The following is a 19163-nucleotide window of genomic DNA, read 5'->3' as shown; positions in this document are numbered from 1 at the left end:
TGTTAATTCTTTCCATCAAAAAGTGGACATTGAATTTTTATTTTGAGAGCAAATACATTTCTGAATCTTTCAATGATGTGTATGCATATTTTAATATTTTCCATACTCTAAAATAACAGATTATTTTCTTTTCATACATGAAAATAATTTTTTTTTTATTTTACTTGCCTATCCAGTGCATCATTACTAAGTCAAAGTATTGCACACACAATTATTTACACAATATTAGATGCCATTGTATAATATGAATGGACAAACCTCATATAACTTGGACAAAGTTCATATTATCACATCACCTCTAGGTATTTGTATTTTGACTGAATTTGGTTTTATCATCCTCTTTTACTAAATTCATAGGCTCTTGAATTTTACACTGAAAACTGACTCTTTTGAATATAAAGAAGTCACAGGTATAACTGATACTCATGCAAGATGCTCCATTTCTTTCTCTAGGTACTGAGGGGCTAGTTTGCAGAAAACCTTCACCAATACGTAAATCCTTATGGGAAATATGTGCGGATTGTGTACTTGAATCAAAGCAATTACGAATTCATACCACACATGTATAGTATTTTGCTATACAATTTTAAATAAGTATCAAGAAGAAAAATGTAGGAGAAATAAGACAAGAACTTAGAGCATAAAGTCACCTTGCCTTAACACTGACTTTTGTTATGTTTGCTAGTTACCATTTGGAAACAACCAACTTAACTCACAAGTATGTAGTTTATTTTGTGAGTTCCTGAGTTTCCTTTCTTTTCACTTTTTAAATAAGTGAAATAACATAATGTCATTTAATATATATACCACATTTCATAAAGCACTTTTAATTTTTCCCTTTAACTGAAGAGTCTTTCAACATCCATCCAAAGGAACTACAACTCTATAGTTTGGAGTGTAAGCAGCCGATGTGAGTTCCTCAGCACAATTGTTAAATAATTGTTTAGGAATTCAGAAAAGCGCACTATATTCAGTTAAACATGGGAACATTTTGGAAAGAGATTAGTCCACTCTTCTTTTAGGCTAGAAAAGTTAAAAGATGGAAACCTGTGTTTAATAAGTACCTGGAATAGAAGTTATTGGCATTGTACTATAGCTTAACCCATTGTTTTAATTTAACTTATGATTAATTTTGAAGATTGAAATAGGTATTTAATTTAGTAAGTGTCCAATACACAAACCTGCAGCAATTCAATTAGGCTTTCTTTCACAATTTCATTTGGGATGAAAAAAACAGGTTCACCGGTTTAGTGCTTCCCTATCTTGTATGTGGAATATTTCCTTTAGGGACAAATTTAAAAGAGGGAGGGAAAATAAGGTTATATTTAACCATTCCCAGAATTAGTTAGTTCAGCTAGGTATCTGTTTGCTTTTAAAAACCTTGATTTTGTTTGGAAACTTTGAAAATCTTTAAAAAACAATCCGAACATTTGGATTAAAAATGTCATTTGGCCCAGAAGACTTTGCTCAACTTTTACTTTTGATAAATAGTCCAAATACCAAACAAAATGCTTTCAAGAGGCAACAGGGAATTAATTTTTAATTAATCTATTTGGAATACTAGTGACTTGCGGAAAGTTGGATGTAGCTGTGGGATGTAGTTTTACACACATTGTTTGTGTAAGTGCTCATTTGGTTTCTATTCTCACGCAAGAATTTATATGAAAGCTTTATGATAACGGTATCAAGGCCTTGCCAGTAGGTAAGCATTTTTAAAAAAAATTATTTTATTTTTAATAAGGGAGAAGTGACTAAAGGTAAAACTAATTACTGACATGACTGGTCTGGGTGATTCTCATGAAAAATTATTTCTGTGATTCATGTACATTTTATGATCACTCAATGATTTCCTGCACAGTTGCCAACTTTCTTTGTGACTCCACACATATATTAAATAGTATAAATTAAATAATATGATAAAATGACTGCGATCTGTGTGTGGTTGTGTGTGTTCAGTTCATTCTGTTTGTAACACTGGACTGAATACGGGATATTTTTTCCAAAAGGAAAAGTGCCATCTACTGAATCACCAAAACAAAATTTTGCAGCATCTTGAGAGATTTTCCTGAGACATGTCCTTTCCAATTACTGATCAGGCCAAGCCTTAGACAACTTGCGATCTTTAATGAGATCACAGCTGGCAATGGTATGGTTGAGCACCACATTACTTCACTTAGAATTTATTTAATGTGTGTTGCCTTTTTTTTTGGGTGCTTTTTCTGGATTAAAAGGTGTTACTGGGAGATCAGTGAACCACACTTTAAAGACATTTAAGCTTTTACTTAAAAAATACCTTTATCCCCCAAGATTTCTGCAGAGATTTCTTGTGCATCCTCTTCATCTTCTTAGTCTACAGAAGTCAGACTTCCAGTAACGAGCTACCCTTCTTTTCCCTGATTAGCCACTTTGCGTTTAGCGAAGGTACAGACGGAAAGGCTTCAAAAAGGATAAACTGCCAAAAATAAATAACATTTACTTGTAGATACAGAAGCAAAAGAAATAGAACAACTAGTAGATAGCTTTGCTACATGCTATGGGACACTACTGATTAGTTAACTGAGACATGGTAGAGCTCATTTTTTAAAGGCATAAAATTGCATTCAAGATCAAGAGGACACTGAACTTTACTCAGGACTCAGAAGAGCTGTCAGTGTTTTTTCAGGGATAAGCAGTAGAGACTTGGTTGAATACAAAATATCAGCCACTACATAATCCTGCAGAGACCTTAGAAGAATGTCACTATAGAAGTGAAGGGATTGGTGAAGTGGACATCTTCAAAAGTTTGGGAAGTCTCCAATGCTGTTGCAGGATTAAGGAAACAGGACAACCACAGGATCATGGGCAATCTTTCTATGACTTCAAACTAACTGATGAGGTAAAACAGGAATCAGTTTTCCCTTCTTAAAGTATGCGAGAGGTGCCACAGCTTCATACAGTAAGAAAGTAAGAAACTGTGTTGGAAAATTTGTATAATAATGAATGCTCAATTAGGCTAGACAGTATTTATAGAGGGTCTGTAGCAAATCTGGTAGTAATTTTGTGACCATGTTGATGATTTCTACAGAAATGTTGTAGAAACCATCCCTTACCTATTTAAGCTATGTTTTGTATAGGTATGTACAGTGTATTGTTACACAGTATTCTTCAATGGTGTCAGAAAACAGACCTTTTTTCCTTTAGTTATAAACTGGGGACATGCTGGCTGCTGCATCGACATTTCACTGATAGCTCTTCATAATTTTTTTTTTTTCTGTTCATACAATGCCATGTATGAATTAAAACTTACTCAACAACTTGTGGGTTGCTTTCTTCCTAATTTAGTGGTGACTGCAGTTTGGAAATTCAGACTCTATTACTTAGCTAGCTCCAAAAATCATATGATGTTGTTGCTCATACAGAAACAGTTAAGCAAAAATAACCAGTAGGAATGTTTTTAAAACTCAGTGTTGGAAGAACTGTTGCTTTGGTGAGATGAAAAAAGTCTACCATGAGACTTAAGGGAAATCAAGAGGAAAGACACAGGCTCTTCCTGAACTTGCCCTCCTTGAAACTGTTTAAAAAAACGTGAAACTGGGAGACACCTGGTGAGGAAAAAATACAATATATGCCCACTAACAAATTATTTCAGTCTAACACTACACCATTGTTTGGTGTTTGGCTGACTATGTAAATGGTAATACATTGGTAACATATTACCGTTTTATAGTGGTAAAATGTGCAGAGATAATTACACTTAACCCAAGACAGTAAGAGGTGCTGTCAGCCCTTGTCTACTCATATCCCCGTTCCACACCTTTCCCAGAGAAAAACTCTCTGTCACCAAGTGAGATTATTTACCATGTGCAGACACACCAGTCTGGGAAATGTTCTACTTTTCTCCTCCTGTTTTAGCTAGGTTAAAACATCTCAGGCTGCCAAAACTCTTGGAAGCATTTAAAGCATCAAAAGCCAATTGCAACCATGCCGGGTGATCCTCGAAGCAGGGCTTGGCTGCATGCCCTCTTGCACTTCATAGCTACTGGGAGGTAGCTTTAAGAATTCCTGAACTTGCCACCTTTTTGCAGTAAAATGAAAAACCACCGAGGTGAATGACATCCAGCAATCTCTTCCTTTTGGCCCCCACACTGATCTCTGAATAATGCTAGGGAAAGTGTGTGCTCAAAATGCAGCACAGGCCTCTGCCTCAGGGAGCCAAGTAGCAAGATGGCTTGTAAAAGCTGCTCTGGCTCACGTGCATTTTACTTCTATCTGATCAAATGCAACTTGAATAGGGTCTACTGATCACTAATAAGTGTTTGCAGGGCAATCTGCACGCATGGGCAAAGATGTGAACCTTTTACCAATTCGGTGGTATTTACAAAACACCTTCCTATAGACTCCTTTGAGGAGGAAAGTCCAAAGAGAGCAGGGGGCTCCCCAGAGCAGCCAGAAGGGTTACTTCACAAGTGCAGATTTTTTTTTTTTTTTTTTTTTAGCAGGAACAGGCTCTGTTGTCTCCTTTGGCAGGAATTTTGCAATGCGCCAGCCACTGAAACCGATTCCCTTTTGGGGGAGCTGTTCTGACGGGCGCTTAACACTTCCCCATCAGAGCTGGTGCAATAGGCCGCCGTGACCGGGGATCCCCGGGAGAGCTCCAGGCCAAATGCGGCGCCATGCCCCCGCCCTACGGGCTGTCTTGCAGGGACGAGGGGCGCAGAGTACCTCTTTCAAGGAGGAGCCCCCGTGCCTCCCGCTCCCCGGGCAGCACAGCGGTGCGATGCTGACGGCAGTGAGGTGCCCGTCGCTCCTCCCTCGGCCCCTCTTCCCCAGCCGGAGCCGGAGCCGGAGCCGGAGCCGGGGCCGGGGCCCGAGCGGGCGGTGGCGCGGGCGGGGCGAGGCGCAGGCGCGGCGCAGGGAGGGCTGCAGCCGGGCCCCCGCGCCGCTGCCGGGAGCTGATGGCAACTGCACAGCGCGCCCGCCCGGCGGAGCGCGGCGCGGCTCAACGCGCCGGGCGTGGGATGCGCGGGCGGGTAGGCGGCGGCGGCGGCGGCGGCAGCAGCAGAAACAGCAGCAGCTGCAGTAGCTCCAGGAGCCGGAGGGACGAGGCCGGGCGGCCGGCGGTAGCCGCGCTCGCCTGACCTTTGTGCCCCCCTGGCCGCGCTGGGCTGCCCCGAAGGATGTCCGCCCAGTCCAAGGGGACCGCATCCTCCTCCTCGTCGCCGTCCGAGGGGCCGCCGGCAGCCTCCAAAACCAAGGTGAAGGAGCAGATCAAGATTATCGTGGAGGATTTGGAATTAGTCCTGGGGGACCTGAAAGACGTGGCCAAGGAACTTAAAGAGGTGAGAAGCGGATGGCTGCTCGGGCGGACCCCGGTCTGCCCCATGCATGGGGGGAGCACACATCGGCTGGGGCTCCTGTGCCGCGGAGCTCCGCTGTTGCCCCAGGGCGCCTTTCACCACTTCTTCACCGTGGGTGGAGCAACTAGTGTTCAGGCTGGGTAGGGAGCCGTGTCCAGGGGCGAGAAGCTGCGCCGGCGGTCCGTAACGGGACGGGGTGGTGGGGCTGGAGCCCCGTGTCCCGGGAGCAGTGCGCTGCGCCTCCCCGGCAGGTCGTGCTCCCTCCTCGGCTACGAGGCGGCTCTTTCCGGGGACTTTCCACTTCGGCGAACCCCCTCGGAGTTGTTTTTTTTTTTTTTATTATTTTTCACATTATCATTTATTTTGTTTATTTTTTCCCGGGAAGCAGCGGGCAGTGCTGCGGAGTCCCCGCTGGACGAGGAGGGTGTCTGGGGGAGATGCGGGACCCGCAGCCCTGCCCGATCCCGGACTGCGCCGGCTTAGCATCCCGGCTGTGGGAGAGGCGTCAGACACTCCATCCCGCGCCGGTGGGTTTAACTTTTCGGGTGCACGGTGCAGCCCCCTATTCTCCCCCAGGCAACAGCCCTGCTCGAATCTGCCGGCCGCTGAGGGCTGGGGGCACCGGATCTCCCGCACCCACCTCCCTGGGCGAAGGGTCCCTGCGCGGCTCGGCAGTACCGGCGTGCGAAGTCTCCCTCTGCCTCTTGCAGGCAGCTTCACCGTGAGCTGAGCACCCCGTTCATTTTACCTATTTGACAGGGTTGCCTTTGCAATCTTTCTTTTGCCGGTGGCGAGTGTCATCTCCCCTCGGTTAATCTGCAGGCAGAGCGCGATTACGGCGGGCGTGTTCGTAAACAGGGAAACCCTGTAGCTGAAGGAAGGGATTTGGCTGACCTTTAAGAGATTTCCACGTTATGTTGCTTTTGCTACACAAGTGTTCGACAGATGGTTGGGTTATGAACCGAAATTCAAGTCCAGAATCCCTGTACATTGCTTTATAATTTGTAATTTTATAAATTACAAATTTGACATTTGTAACATGCTGTGGGTTTTTTTTTGCTATCAAATATTAGTTTTTTATTTTAACAACATTGTCAACAAGTTTCATTCAACAGACTTTTGCCATCTGGGGCAGTCTGAAATTCGCCCAGTGCTTCGTATAATGTTGAAAGATGTATAAACACACAGCTCACTAATCACAGCTGTTGGACTTCTTTCTCACCCACAATTCCACATTTCTCCTTTTTTTTTTTTTTTTTTTTTTAACAAAAAACAAAGCCAAAAACCAACCAAAATCAGAAACCTCTATAATTTTTCTTTTCTTTAACATGCTGCTGTCTGTGCTCTGTAATTTTTGAGGTATTTTGAAGTGAAAATAAACATTATTTGTAAGGCAGTTTTTTCCAACGTTTTAAAGACTGATAGAGCAAACTGGCTCCTGTGGCTGCAGAAGCACATTTTCAGGGGCTGGAGAGGATGTACTGTGATCTGCCCCATGAGTGTAAATCATTCCCTGCAAAGAATCAGTCCTAGCTTTCCGCTAGTGAGCAAACAAGATCACTAGGTAGAGGTCATATGCCATCATTTACTGTGTCATGTTTTATCTAAGCAAACTTCTGTGTTCTGGTTGACTGCATCTGCAAGAGAGAACTGGATTTACCTCTGCTTGATGGGGAAGTGGCTTGTGTGAAACTGTTCTTCCCAAGTAAAGTGAAACGTAAAAGGGAAGTTGTAGAGAAATGATGCTGTAGCTCTAATAAATACTGTGTACCTGCTGAAGGGTGGAAGGATTGCCAAGAGCACCTTTTTTAGAGAAAATGAAAATATTTTTCTAAAAAGAATAGTTAAATCTTGTTCATAGCAGCACATGAGCTTGAGTAAGGCTTTTCTCTGAATCTGTCTCACAAAGATAGCTGCAATACTGAGAGAAACAAGGGTTGTATATGCAATCATCTGCTTGCTTGCAATATCATCATTATGTGCTAAATACACTTTGTAAGACATTTATTCTGAAATGTCCATAGAAGTTTGCCATCTGAGTACCTCCAGTTTTCTACCTTTTGTAGTATAGGCTAAATCTGTACAAGATCTCTTAACACTGACATATGCAATGTATACCTTTTTACGTGAAAGTGTGTTAACTGAAGACACTAGAAGCCAGTAAACAGTGTCTTTTATAGGTTGTTTGTAGGTGTTAGAAAGCATTGGCAGATGTTTCATTAAAGTGTATAAGAATTTGGTCTATAATCAGTTCTGGTGTATTATAAACAGAAGTACACTTGTTGTTCATTGTGGCTCCTTCTTGTAAGACCAGGAAAAGCAATAAACAAGAGGATATAAGTTTGCATTCTATTTTCAGTACAAATTGTGCTCTGGAAATGTTGTGACTACCCTTTTGTTTCAGTGTATGTTTGGTGGAGCTCAGCTGTTGCGCTACAAACTCTTCTGTTCATTCCTTTCTCTTTTTTTTTTTTTTTAATGATGAGCGCAGTATTCTGAAAACAACCTTTCATTCTTTTTATTACTGTTAAAAAAGACTTCAATTCTGCTACAGTGGTAGGGCATGAAGGGCATGAAGGGTCTTTTTTTGTGCAGTTACAGTAATGGCTGTGATACTGAAAATATGGCATTTGTAGAATGCCTTTCTTTTTCTCCTGTGTATGCCTATGCATTTGTGACCCTTAAATGTAAAATATTTAATTATTTATTAGATTATGCTTAATATATTAGGATGGACTGGATGTCCTCGCCTAGATTCTTTCAGTCTTGTTTTGCAAGTTTTTATATTCAAAGTACTGTCAAATTGAAAGATAGTTTCATTGCTTCAAAGTGAACTGTTCTGAATGGCTGTACAAGACTTGTATATCTTTTTATATTTGGCTTGTTACGATTTACTTATATTAATGTAGCCTTCCAATATCTGAATGGGGGCTATAGGGATGCTGCGGAGGGACTTTTGATTAGGGACTGTAGTGATAGGACAAGGGGTAATGGGTTCAAACTTAAACAGGGGAAGTTTAGATTGGATATAAGGAAAAAAATCTTTACTGTAAGGGTGGTGAGGCACTGGAATGGGTTGCCCAGGGAAGTTGTGAATGCTCCATCCCTGGCGGTGTTTAAGGCCAGGTTGGACAGAGCCTTGGGTGGCATGGTTTAGTGTGAGATGTCCTTGCCCATGGCAGGGGGGTTGGAACTAGATGATCTTAAGGTCCTTTCCAACCCTAACTGTTCTATGATTCTATGATTCTGTTTGCATCTGCTCTTTGTTCCAAAGGTTTTCCTAATTGATGCTTTAATATTTTTTATATTTAAAAGGGGGGAAGGAAGAAGTGGAAGCAAGAGAAGAGTGCAGTGAGGATGGGGTGTTAAATTCAGATGCAGAAACCATAAAGCTTATAAATTTTCTGTAAAAACACATGATTAAGTCACGTGGATTAAAATAAGTACATGTTAGGTGCTACTGTGTTTCAGAAGTGGAACATCTGGTTTTTTTTTGTTGGCTTTTTTTTGTTGTTGTTGTTACTTATTTATTGGTCTGAACTCCTTAGGGTAAGCAACCACAAAAGACTAAGGATGGGGGGGGGGGGGGGTGGGGGGGGGTAGGTAGGGGTGGGGGGGGGTGGTTTACGGGGGAACATGTTAGGATGAAGTGATGCCAACTCCAGTGTCTGAGCTCCTGTGTGGCTAGTCTTCTCTAGGGTTCAGTTAACTTAGGCCCCTTTTGTCTCCTCGCTAAAAAGAAACACTGGGTGGGTGTGTACCAACAGCAGGATGTGTTTTTGTGCTGGAAAAAATGGATTTTAAATGGATTGAGTGGCTGTTATTTGATGACTACTCCAGAGAAAAATCAAAGGGGTGCCAGAAGATTGAGTAACACCAACTATTCCTTTAGTCCACACTATTTCAAAATTAAGTTGGTGAAGCTTTAAACTTTGATTTTTTTTTTTTCTAGAGAATTGGATAAAAGACATTGTTTTCAGGCTTCTTGTCTATAAAGATGGTTCTCATTAAGTCTTGCTTTGCAGATGATATTTATCAGTCTTGTACTTAAATAATGTGATGATGAGCACTACTAGAAACCAGAAGATGTGTGCTAATTAAACTGTTTTGTGTGATGCAAAATGTGTGATGTAGCCCTAATTATCTGATGACTTCAGAAGGGATTATAGTGGGTGTACATGGGCATCTGTGGACAGCAGGGCACAGAGATCATCTTAAAACTGGTACTATAATTGTTAAGACTTACCTGCTTTCACATTTTATGTTAATGTTGCACATTTCTGTAGCCTTGCACTTGTTTACATTAAGGAATTTTTTAACTAGATCATTTGATAAATACTTTTTATAGTAATAAAAATTCATCATGCAGACCAAATTCCTGGAAGATATGTGTAAAACGTTTGCACAGCTTTTAATTGGCTAAATACACTTCACCATTTATCAAAAGGAAGCAGCTGTGCAGCTATTGCCAGCGTTTAGAATGACCCAGAATGGAGGTGCAGGAGAAATAGAAGCCTTCATAGGCATTGCACATGCATCAGTAAATTTCCTTTCTTTCCTAATCTACCTCCTCTGCTTTAAATACTCCAAAAATGTCTTGCAGACAGAATGACTGAATAATAACTGAATAACTGATGCATTTATTTTCCATGAAAATGTGATCTATAAAATTTGGGCATGACTTAACAAATAATGTTTTCTGAGTGCTGATGGAGCTAGCAGATGCCAACCCACACCCCCTAAACACCACAACAAAATTTGTTATGGGGTAGATGGCCTGAGTCCATAACCAGGCCAATCATTATTTTAAGTGGAGGGTGATCATGTATTCCATTTTCTTCATCTCTAGATCAGGCCTGCAGGAGCATATTACATTTTCAATGCCGATTTTTCTATTCTGTTTTTGTTTTTATATTCAGCTAATGATGTGGATGGCAGAAAGACACTTCAGGTTCTTGCCTGTTATTCCAGAAACTAGGAAGCTGTAGTTTGCATCCACCAGGACGATAAAAGCAGCAACAATCAATCCGATGTGCCGGCAGCAGCACAAACATGAATACAAAAAAATGTTTTGGGTTCGTATTGGTGCATGAAGACCAGGGGAGAAAGTATTACAGTATAGATACAGAATGTTCTATATAGAAACCTAAGAGTAGGTAAACCAATAGCAAAACATTTTAATCCATTCCTCCTTCTGCTGATCCCTGCCTCTTTTTCTGGGGGTCTCCCCGGATGTCAAGGTTCTTCTGCTCCTTCTGCTAGGTGGTGGCAGTTGAAGAAAGATGTTTTTCAGCATACTTGCTCCTACTGTTAGAAATCGAGTAAATGCAGATGACCTTCTTACGTATGGATTCTGGATACTGTGTTCTTCATGGAGTCTTGCTTCAGTGGGTACACTCTCTGTATATGCAGATCTGGTCAGTGAGATGTGACAGGGACTGAAGCTTTCTTGTGATTTTTATTGCCAGGTCAGGCACCAGGACCAAGGTGTTGCATGACTGACTGCATTGCCCATTCCAAAACTTGCTAATCTCTCCAGCAGCAGACTTTTTTCTGATTTCTTATTGCAGTCCTTAGTGACGAATGCAATCATGAACTGTATCTGGATGTTTATTGTAAGTGCAGAGTATGATTCATTATGTAAGAGAAGCACTGCACAGCAACTTCATTGCGATCTGCCCAGGGGTCCAAACAAAGCCATAAAAAGTCATTGCAGGTAACTCAATAATAATTTTCTTTTTATTTCTTGTGGCCTGTGAAGCATTTATACAGTCATACGTAACAAAAAAGTACAAATGTCTTAATATAAAATGTAATGTCAATAAAGCTAATAAAGCTAAAAGGTAACTGTGAACCTTAAAAAACCCTATGTGTTAAGGTTGTCAGGAACAGTTAAATGTTGGTATACGATGAGGTAAGATTGCTCCACATCTGAGTTGTAACCAAAACTATCAAGAGTTAGTAATTGTATTGTATAATGCAATAAAAAGAATAAGTGGTGTACATAGAGAGCATTGCTTGTTAATATCCAGAGGCTTGACAGAGGGATGCACACTGTCAGTTTATGCTATTTTGTTTTTATAAACACACTCATGTCAGCTACTTCATTCCTTTTATGCAATACTAAGCTTCTGATAGTAATGTGTATTGTGCAACCATGAGCTAAATAGAGCATATATAAATTCAGTTTTCAAATAAAAACAGAACCACAGTGAAAATATGCGTCTTCATGCTACAGTTTGAACTTTACACAATCTGTGCACTACTGACCGTGATATAGAAAACAAAAGTAGTGAGGCATGAACTTCAGTCTGTTGCAGTCAGATTTTTCCATTGACTTCAGCAGGAACAAAAGTAAGTGTGAGGGTGACAGAAGTTAGTTTTGGGCTTCTTCATTTTTATTGAAGCTTCAGAATTCAGAAGAATCAGTTGCTGCCATGTGTGTATATGAATGTGTCATGCAAAAACAATGAGTTGGTTGAGCACCATCGTTGAAGTTTTGCAGATTTTTGCCAGTTTCTTCTGGAAATGAAACAATGGTTCTGTTCCCATCACAGACGTTGGACGAAGTTCTGGAATAGCCTTCCTGAAGTCAAAAACTTCCAGTCAGATTACTTCTCACAGTCAATCTGTACACAACTCTGTGTACTTCCCCCTCCTCTTGGGGAAAGTGAAACAGAGGTGCAAATGTTGTCCGTGTTTGAAGAGTACCTTCCTGTAGTGCCTATTTCACAATACCTTTGGAAAGAGCATCACTGTCCTGTTCTAGTTTCCATTTCTTTTAGAGCTGCAAAATACTGGTGGCTTATAGTCTTCTCTGTATAGTATATCTGTTCTATGAAAGGCAGGTGAACTGAATTGTTAGTGACCTCACAGATAGGTCATTTATACCCTACTCATATGTTCCCATTTTTTTCTTTAGTAGATGTTATTGCTGTGAGGCAAACAGAGTGAAGAGGCTTATTTTACATAGAGACTGCTGTCCTTGGCCGTGTAGCCTGTGACTGACATTTAGCCATGCAGGTTAAGACTATGCTACCCATACAAGGATAAGGCTGTGTTTTAATCTGCTAGTATTTGGGATTTTTGTTTAGGTTCGATACTTTGTTTGGGTTTGGTGTTTTGGTTTGTTTTTTTTGGTGGGTTTTGTTTGTCTGTAGTTTTTGTTTGTTTTTTTTTTTATGCAGTGAATAGCAACTAATTTACATTTTTTTTTCTTGAGATAAGTCTTCAAGTATCATTTCACTCAAATTTCCATGTAGGGCTCATATTATCTGTTTTACTGAATCTCTAATATGTTAACCATGAATGTACGATAAAAGCTGCAGCGTATACATGCCCCCTTCTCTCACAGTTCTTGTTCAGCTCTGTGCATCATTGACTCTGGTCATTCTTACTGCAGCAACCTGCAGTGCTGCAAAATGCCCTTTCTTACTGTACTTGGGGAAAGAAGTGAAACAGAGCCTGCTTTCACTGCAGAAGGGCTGAGAAGCTCTTCTAGCAGCTCTTTCACTGCAGCTGCCCTGTGCCAGGTTGTGTGTGTTGAGTGACTGGGGTGGGAGGGCTTGGTCCTTGTGCCACTAGAATTCTGGTTTGGCTTAAAATTGTACTACAGCTGATGAGAGTAATGAGGAGCAACTGACTCCAAATGAGTAGTACTGTCAGTTAGTTGTTGCTTGTGCAAAAATTGTAGTATGTTCATGGGCTCACGTACTCATCCGTTGTCTCATGCAGCATGTGCCACATTGAATTATAAAGTCTGAGAACACTGATGTTGAATCTTTTCCAGATTTCATTGTAGATTATTCCTCAGTAATCTGAAATATAGTGCAATTTTAAAACACCTTTTGTTGTTGTTGTTTTTTTTTTTTTTTTGTTTTGTTTTTTTTTTAATAAATTTGCAGTAATTAGTCTTTTACCTATGAAGGTATTGTGTTCTTCATAGAATTACAGAATGGTTTGGGTTGGAAGGGACTTTAAAAATCATCTAGTTCCAAACCTCCTGCCATAGGCAGGGACATCTTCCACTAGACCTGGTTGCTTCTCTTTATTATAGCGTGTTTATGTTTTTTTCAGTAAGCAGCTTCATGGAGGAAGTAGAGTAAGACATTCCTTACCTGCATTACAATAATTTGTGTTGTAAGAGAAGAAGATAATTTAATACTTCTGAAAATATTGTGAGAAGTTTGTTATTTGCTTAAAGTGAGGCCGTCTGCATGGGGTTGTAGGACTTAGGGGAAAAAAAAGAACAAAAAACCAACCTTAGATTTGGGCTTCTCATTCAACAACAGAAAGTGAGATAAGTCTTAAGGTCCTTCCCAACAGTAACTACTCTATGATTCTGTAACTGCTTAAAGTATTCAAAATTTTGGTATCTAGTAAGATTTCATATTTCACTGGAAACAGCACTGTTCTAAAACAGGCAGTTTATGTGGTCTGAAAGATGCAGATTTTAAAAACAAACAGAAAACATTAACATTGAACAGTTTGGGCTTGCTTCTTCATTATAATTTATTGGTTTATACCCATGTAACAGTTCCTTTCTGTATAAAATTAATGTAAAAATGTGAAAAAATCAAAGTCAGTATGTTTTTTCTTTACTGCCGCGTAACAAACCCCATGTATAATTTTTTCTTTACATGCTTTGTAATTGAAACTTGAAACTTTTTTTTTTTTTTATGATATGCCTTCTACTTTTTCCTTCCTTTTTGTTAAAAGAAGAACACATTTTCTGTGTTAGTTCTCTGAATTCTCATAAGGGCACATGCTGATACGAGTGCAATTGTCCAGCTAAGTTAACTACTGAAAATTCAGTAGTTATTGGACAAATCATTAGAACAAATACATTTATTTTTAAATACAGAAGAATTTCCTGTAATTCATCTTGTGCCTATTGTCTATTGTCTTGTCATTTAGCACCACTGAGAAGACTCTGCTTTGTCTTCTTACCCCTTGCAATTAAGTATTTAGTCACATTATGGTAAGATTCCTGTGAGCCTTCTATTTTCCAGCCTAAACAGTACAGTTCTCTCAATTGCTCCCCACATAATAGATGCCCCAAACTCTTAGTCATCTTCCCAACCTTTTGCTGGACTAGTTCTTGTGTGTTCATATCTGTCTTGTACTGAGGAGCCAAGAACTGCATACCATAATCCAGATGTGGTATCAAAAAATCAGGTTTCACTAGACGTGCTATGTTACAACCATTAGTTTCCCTGAATAAATATTTCCTAATAATAATATAAAATTTTGAATTAGCTGAAATGCTACCTACTTGTTCGTTAAAAGTTGCAGTAATAAATGGTGTGGACTTCCCAGTGCCTTTGATCTGAATCTAGATTTTCCTTACTTTCAGATAGAAGAATAAATAACAGATTTGCAGTAAACTGTCTATATAAGAGGTGCATACACCAAGTATGGGGAGCTGGTGTTTGTAAGCAAGTGCAGCCACTGAAGCATATATGTAACATTAGCAGTGGTAATTGGAAGGGAGGGCTACAGCTCCTTGTGCTTTCACAGGAATTCATCTTTAGCATTTCTCTGTGAAATTATGATATATCCTTTTCCCCACCTCTAAATGAAATTGTCCAGGTAAATGAAAATTTGAGTAATGTAATAACTCAAATTAACTTTGTGAACCACTCAGATTAATTTGCCCCTCTGCTCCAACCTCTGCAGATGTCAATTTTCGCTTTGATTTCTCATCTTCTGTTGTATGATATTAATCCCTCCAATTCTATGAGGCTTTTTGTTTCCTTTTCTTAATCCTTTTCCTCTTTTCCCTCATAACCAGTTTCTGGTGCTCCTGCATCTTTATCTACCTCACTGTTAGTGGCTGTCAAAACAACATCTGGGTTGTTAAACAGGAAAGTGCTTGTCTCTCTATTCTTGAATGTTGAATCAGAAAAGTCAGTGTCATGATTTTAAGACTGGCTTTAAGAATTTTAGGTGGCATTCATCTTAGCAACACAATTATTCTGTCATGCATCTTTTGCATGCTAATAGGAGATTCTCCTGTGTAGGATCTGGAAGCATTGTTAATATTTTTTTCTAGTTCAATTTCCAATCTGGTAAGGCAATTGAAACCTGTGTTTTTTTTGATTCCAAAGCTATCTAGGTTGTTAATGCAAGCAAAAGCTTTTTTTTTGAAATCCATGATATAGTTTATGTTAACATTGTTTTCCATCTTTTCGGTTCAGCATCTAGAATATGTAAGTTTCACTCCATCTTTTCTCAAAATACTTCAGTGCTTCTCTCTTAAATAAATGATTTTCAGTACCCTACTAGTGTGTATTTTATTCTCCAGGTGTTTTTACTGATGATTGCAGAGACCATTTGGATGAGATAAGTTTATGACAGCAGGTGATCACTGCTAGTGCTGCTAAGATTTATCTGTGATAATCAGAGTGGTAGAGACTAGGTTTTTTTTACATTAATTCCATGTAGTTAATTTTATGGGGTGGTTTAGGGTTCTGTAAAGCTGTGGCATTTGAATAAAGAAGTATCTGTGGTCGCAGTGTCTAGTAGTTTTCATCATTTATTTACACTGGGAAACTATACAAGCATAGGTGGCTCTCCTGAAGTAATAACTTTTGTTTCTTGAAAGCCAAGATGGTACAGTGAACCTGTAAGACTTACAGAAAACTGGTGTTTGATGAAACTGGACAGTTTATGTTGAAGCAAGAGCATGAGGAGGTTTTGGCTATTAGTTTTTGCTGTTTCCTGTTGGCAACTGATTTGCATGTGTGTGCTTTTCAGATGGTGGTTATTTGATCCTGTCTATTAAAAAAAAAATCATAAAATTTGAATGGTTGGATTGTAAGCATTTTAAATCATATGCAAACACTTTAGTTAAATGTTATCATTAGCTGTCTTAAATCTTAGGAAGCAGAGCCTTTGCTGATGTAACCATCAAGATATTTGGCTAAGCTGAGACTTTAACTGGAAAATACAGTGTACTACTATATTTTTATTGAAGATAAAGATACACGAGACAATATTGCTGCAGAAAAAAACCCCAACCTCTAAGCCAATATGATTACACATAGTAATCTTTAAAGTGGGGAGGGATGGATGGGTGGATTGATGGATGGATGGATGGGTGGATAGATGAGTTACACAACAAAAAGTCATACTACTTCAGGTGCTGAAGATGCTGAACTAGGTAAAAAAGTCTACTGCAGAGGAGTAAGAACTTTTATTTACTACAGAGTTTATGTATTCTGTCTCTTCAAGTTAAAATGGGAATAACAAGAAATGAAAAATGGTAGATTAAAAATATTCAGGTCTGTCTTTGAGGGAGATTTGAAGGATATAGTGAAACTGAGAACACTATAATATGATTAGAGTAGTGGCTTGGATGACTTTCCCTCCCCCCCTTTTGTCAGGTGGTGTACACTAAATAAACTTGATTGGGTTTTGACAAGAGCTGGGCTGTTTTGTATTAACTGGCTTGTTGTCCTCTTGATATTTGATATGTGTATGTGAAGTTGGTATCTGATTCATGTGATCATGTTCTTCCTTTCAGGAGAAATTAGGACCCCGTTACTTGTATAGACAGTAATGTGTATGAATTGCAATGATGAGATTCCAGCTCTTTTATCCAAGGCTTAAGTTCATTTCATACCAAAGAATTAGAGTCTAGGATTGATTAACATTAGACATATGTAGGAATTTTACATTTAATGTTAGAAGAATGATGGAAATGTCTTAAAATCTCTAAAAATCTCTAAAAATCTTAAAAGCCCTTAAAAGGACTTATAAAATCTTCTGTTCACCACTGAATCTTTTCTGAGTTTTTATTGCAAGATTTTAAATATTACAGGTAGCATCCTGGTAGAAAACCTGACTGTATCATAATGAATGGCTGTATACTATTTCTAAGAGATGAACACTTGGCTAGCCATCATGAATCTCTACTTCAAGATTCTTACAAATTTAAACGAAGTTACCACAATGTAAGCTTATTAAGTGTATACAACCTTATCAATAGGGGCTTCCCATATAATACTGCTAGCAGAATATTAATTTACTTAGTTATATAACATATACTCGGTTATTTTCCCCATAATTCGGTAGTTGCTGCAAACTGATATTGTGTCGTAGAATATAAATTACTTTTGAGATTGAATGCCTAACACGTATTTGTCAACCAAGGGTATAAAATAAAAATACTAAAAGAGAAAGTTAATAAATAACCCTCTGGATGAATTCTTTCCTTGCGAAAATGCAAACAACCTTGTCTTGATCATTTGTATTATGGAATAAGGTGCATTTAGTAATAACATAGTATAAAAATAAAGGATCTATATTTCTGTAGATCTTGTGGATCATTTGCTAAACAGCTGCATGCTTCACATTTAGTTTTCACCTCTTCTGACAGTGACATGTCATGGTTTAACAGTAATGTCCCAGTACTATGTGACAGCTTTTCAAATGTTTTCTGTTTCTTTTATAGCTATCTTTTGGAAGAGTGGTAAGGCTTAGAGGATGTTTGGAACATTATTGAGCCTTAATTTTCTGAAAATCAAGTCCTGGATTTAATAACTGCCTGTTTTGTACAGGCAGAGTAGCTCTCCAGTGTTCATTTATTACTTCTCAGGCTAATTTATTAATCAAGAATGACACATCATTGTTATCACTATGAATTGAAGATATGATATGTCTTCCTTCTGTGCATGGTTTCTTGTATATAATGAAACAAAGTTGCCTGTGACATAAATGCTAATACACTGCAATTAAATCGTGATCAAATGGAGTTTGTGATACTTAAATGTCTGTTTTGTACAGATTAAATTGCTTCTTTGGTTTTTGTACAGTAACTGTGGTGTTGCAACACTTCACTACGATCTTTCGTTGAAGAACTTTGTGTTAGACTTTGGGAGTTGTATGGCTAGAGAACAGGATGGCAGCATCTTTGTTTCTTCTAACATAGAACAAGTATGTGGCTTTAAGGTTTTCTTCCAATGAAGGGGATGTTTCCAGAGTCTTCACATGCTTCCTAGTGCTGACTGCTCTGTAATACAGACATAGGAAGCAAGTACAATATATTTGTAAATGAAAACATTAACAAATCTAGGCAAAAAAAAAAAAACACACCAGGCAAACAAATAAACAGTGACAATAAGATTTTGTTAAAATTTTAGTAGTAGTGCAGATAAGGAGGAGGTTTATCACAAAGTTTTTTCCCTTAGAAATACCTTTATCTTTTGATTTCCTTCTGCTTCTGGTTTCTGTATGGCATTTATATGAGATGCAAAATGTATGTATGATACATTAACATACACAGAGCACTGTGTTGTTGTGGCTAGACTACTTGCAGATCTTGTCTCCTGTGACAAGATGTGAGCTTTACATAATATTCTCTGTTCATGCATATATGACCTTTAGGGGAAGTGGTTGCAGATAATACACAAGGCATCCTGCTTATTTTTTTAAGAAGCACATCCTGTTTCTAGCTCTGTAGAAGGATTAATCTGAAGGAATGATTTTCTTTAAGGACATTGAAGGGGAACAGACTGCCTTAGTGTTTTCTGAACCACATCTGAGGAATAATGAAACTGTTAAAGCTCTGTAGAGACTCACAGGCTAAGTAGAAGTATCTGCAGCGTGAGATAGTAGTGTTGTCCTCTGTCATTGCAGTGTGTATGTTATCAGGAAAGAAATCTTCAAAGTGAATAGTCTTTTAATTGAGAAGACAGACATGTTGCATTACATCGAGCAAGAATTTAACAGTTTCATTTTTAGAAAGGTGCTGTGTTGCTATTCTCCAAAGAATACATTTTGTATGAATGTTGACACAGTGTTATCATCTTGATTTACAGACTG

General features: G+C 39.0%; 1 protein-coding gene across 1 annotated transcript in view; it reads left to right on the top strand.

Annotated features, from left to right (window-relative positions):
- The first annotated feature begins 5024 nt into the window (after nt 1-5024).
- PRR16 (proline rich 16) overlaps nt 5025-19163 on the top strand; it is a 160267-nt gene continuing 146128 nt past the window's right edge. Inside the window, exon 1 of the mRNA XM_057433302.1 lies at nt 5025-5318. Coding sequence (XP_057289285.1) covers nt 5157-5318 — 162 coding nt within the window. The 5' untranslated portion in view covers nt 5025-5156. The remainder of the gene's footprint in view (nt 5319-19163) is intronic.

This window comes from Pezoporus wallicus, unplaced genomic scaffold, assembly GCF_028554395.1.
Source record: "Pezoporus wallicus isolate ANWC-B61680 ecotype Strahan unplaced genomic scaffold, APGP_CSIRO_Pwel_v1 contig_4055, whole genome shotgun sequence".
NCBI lineage: Eukaryota > Metazoa > Chordata > Aves > Psittaciformes > Psittacidae > Pezoporus > Pezoporus wallicus.
Note: the sequence above shows the minus strand (reverse complement) of the source record. Positions and strands in the feature narration are given on the sequence as shown.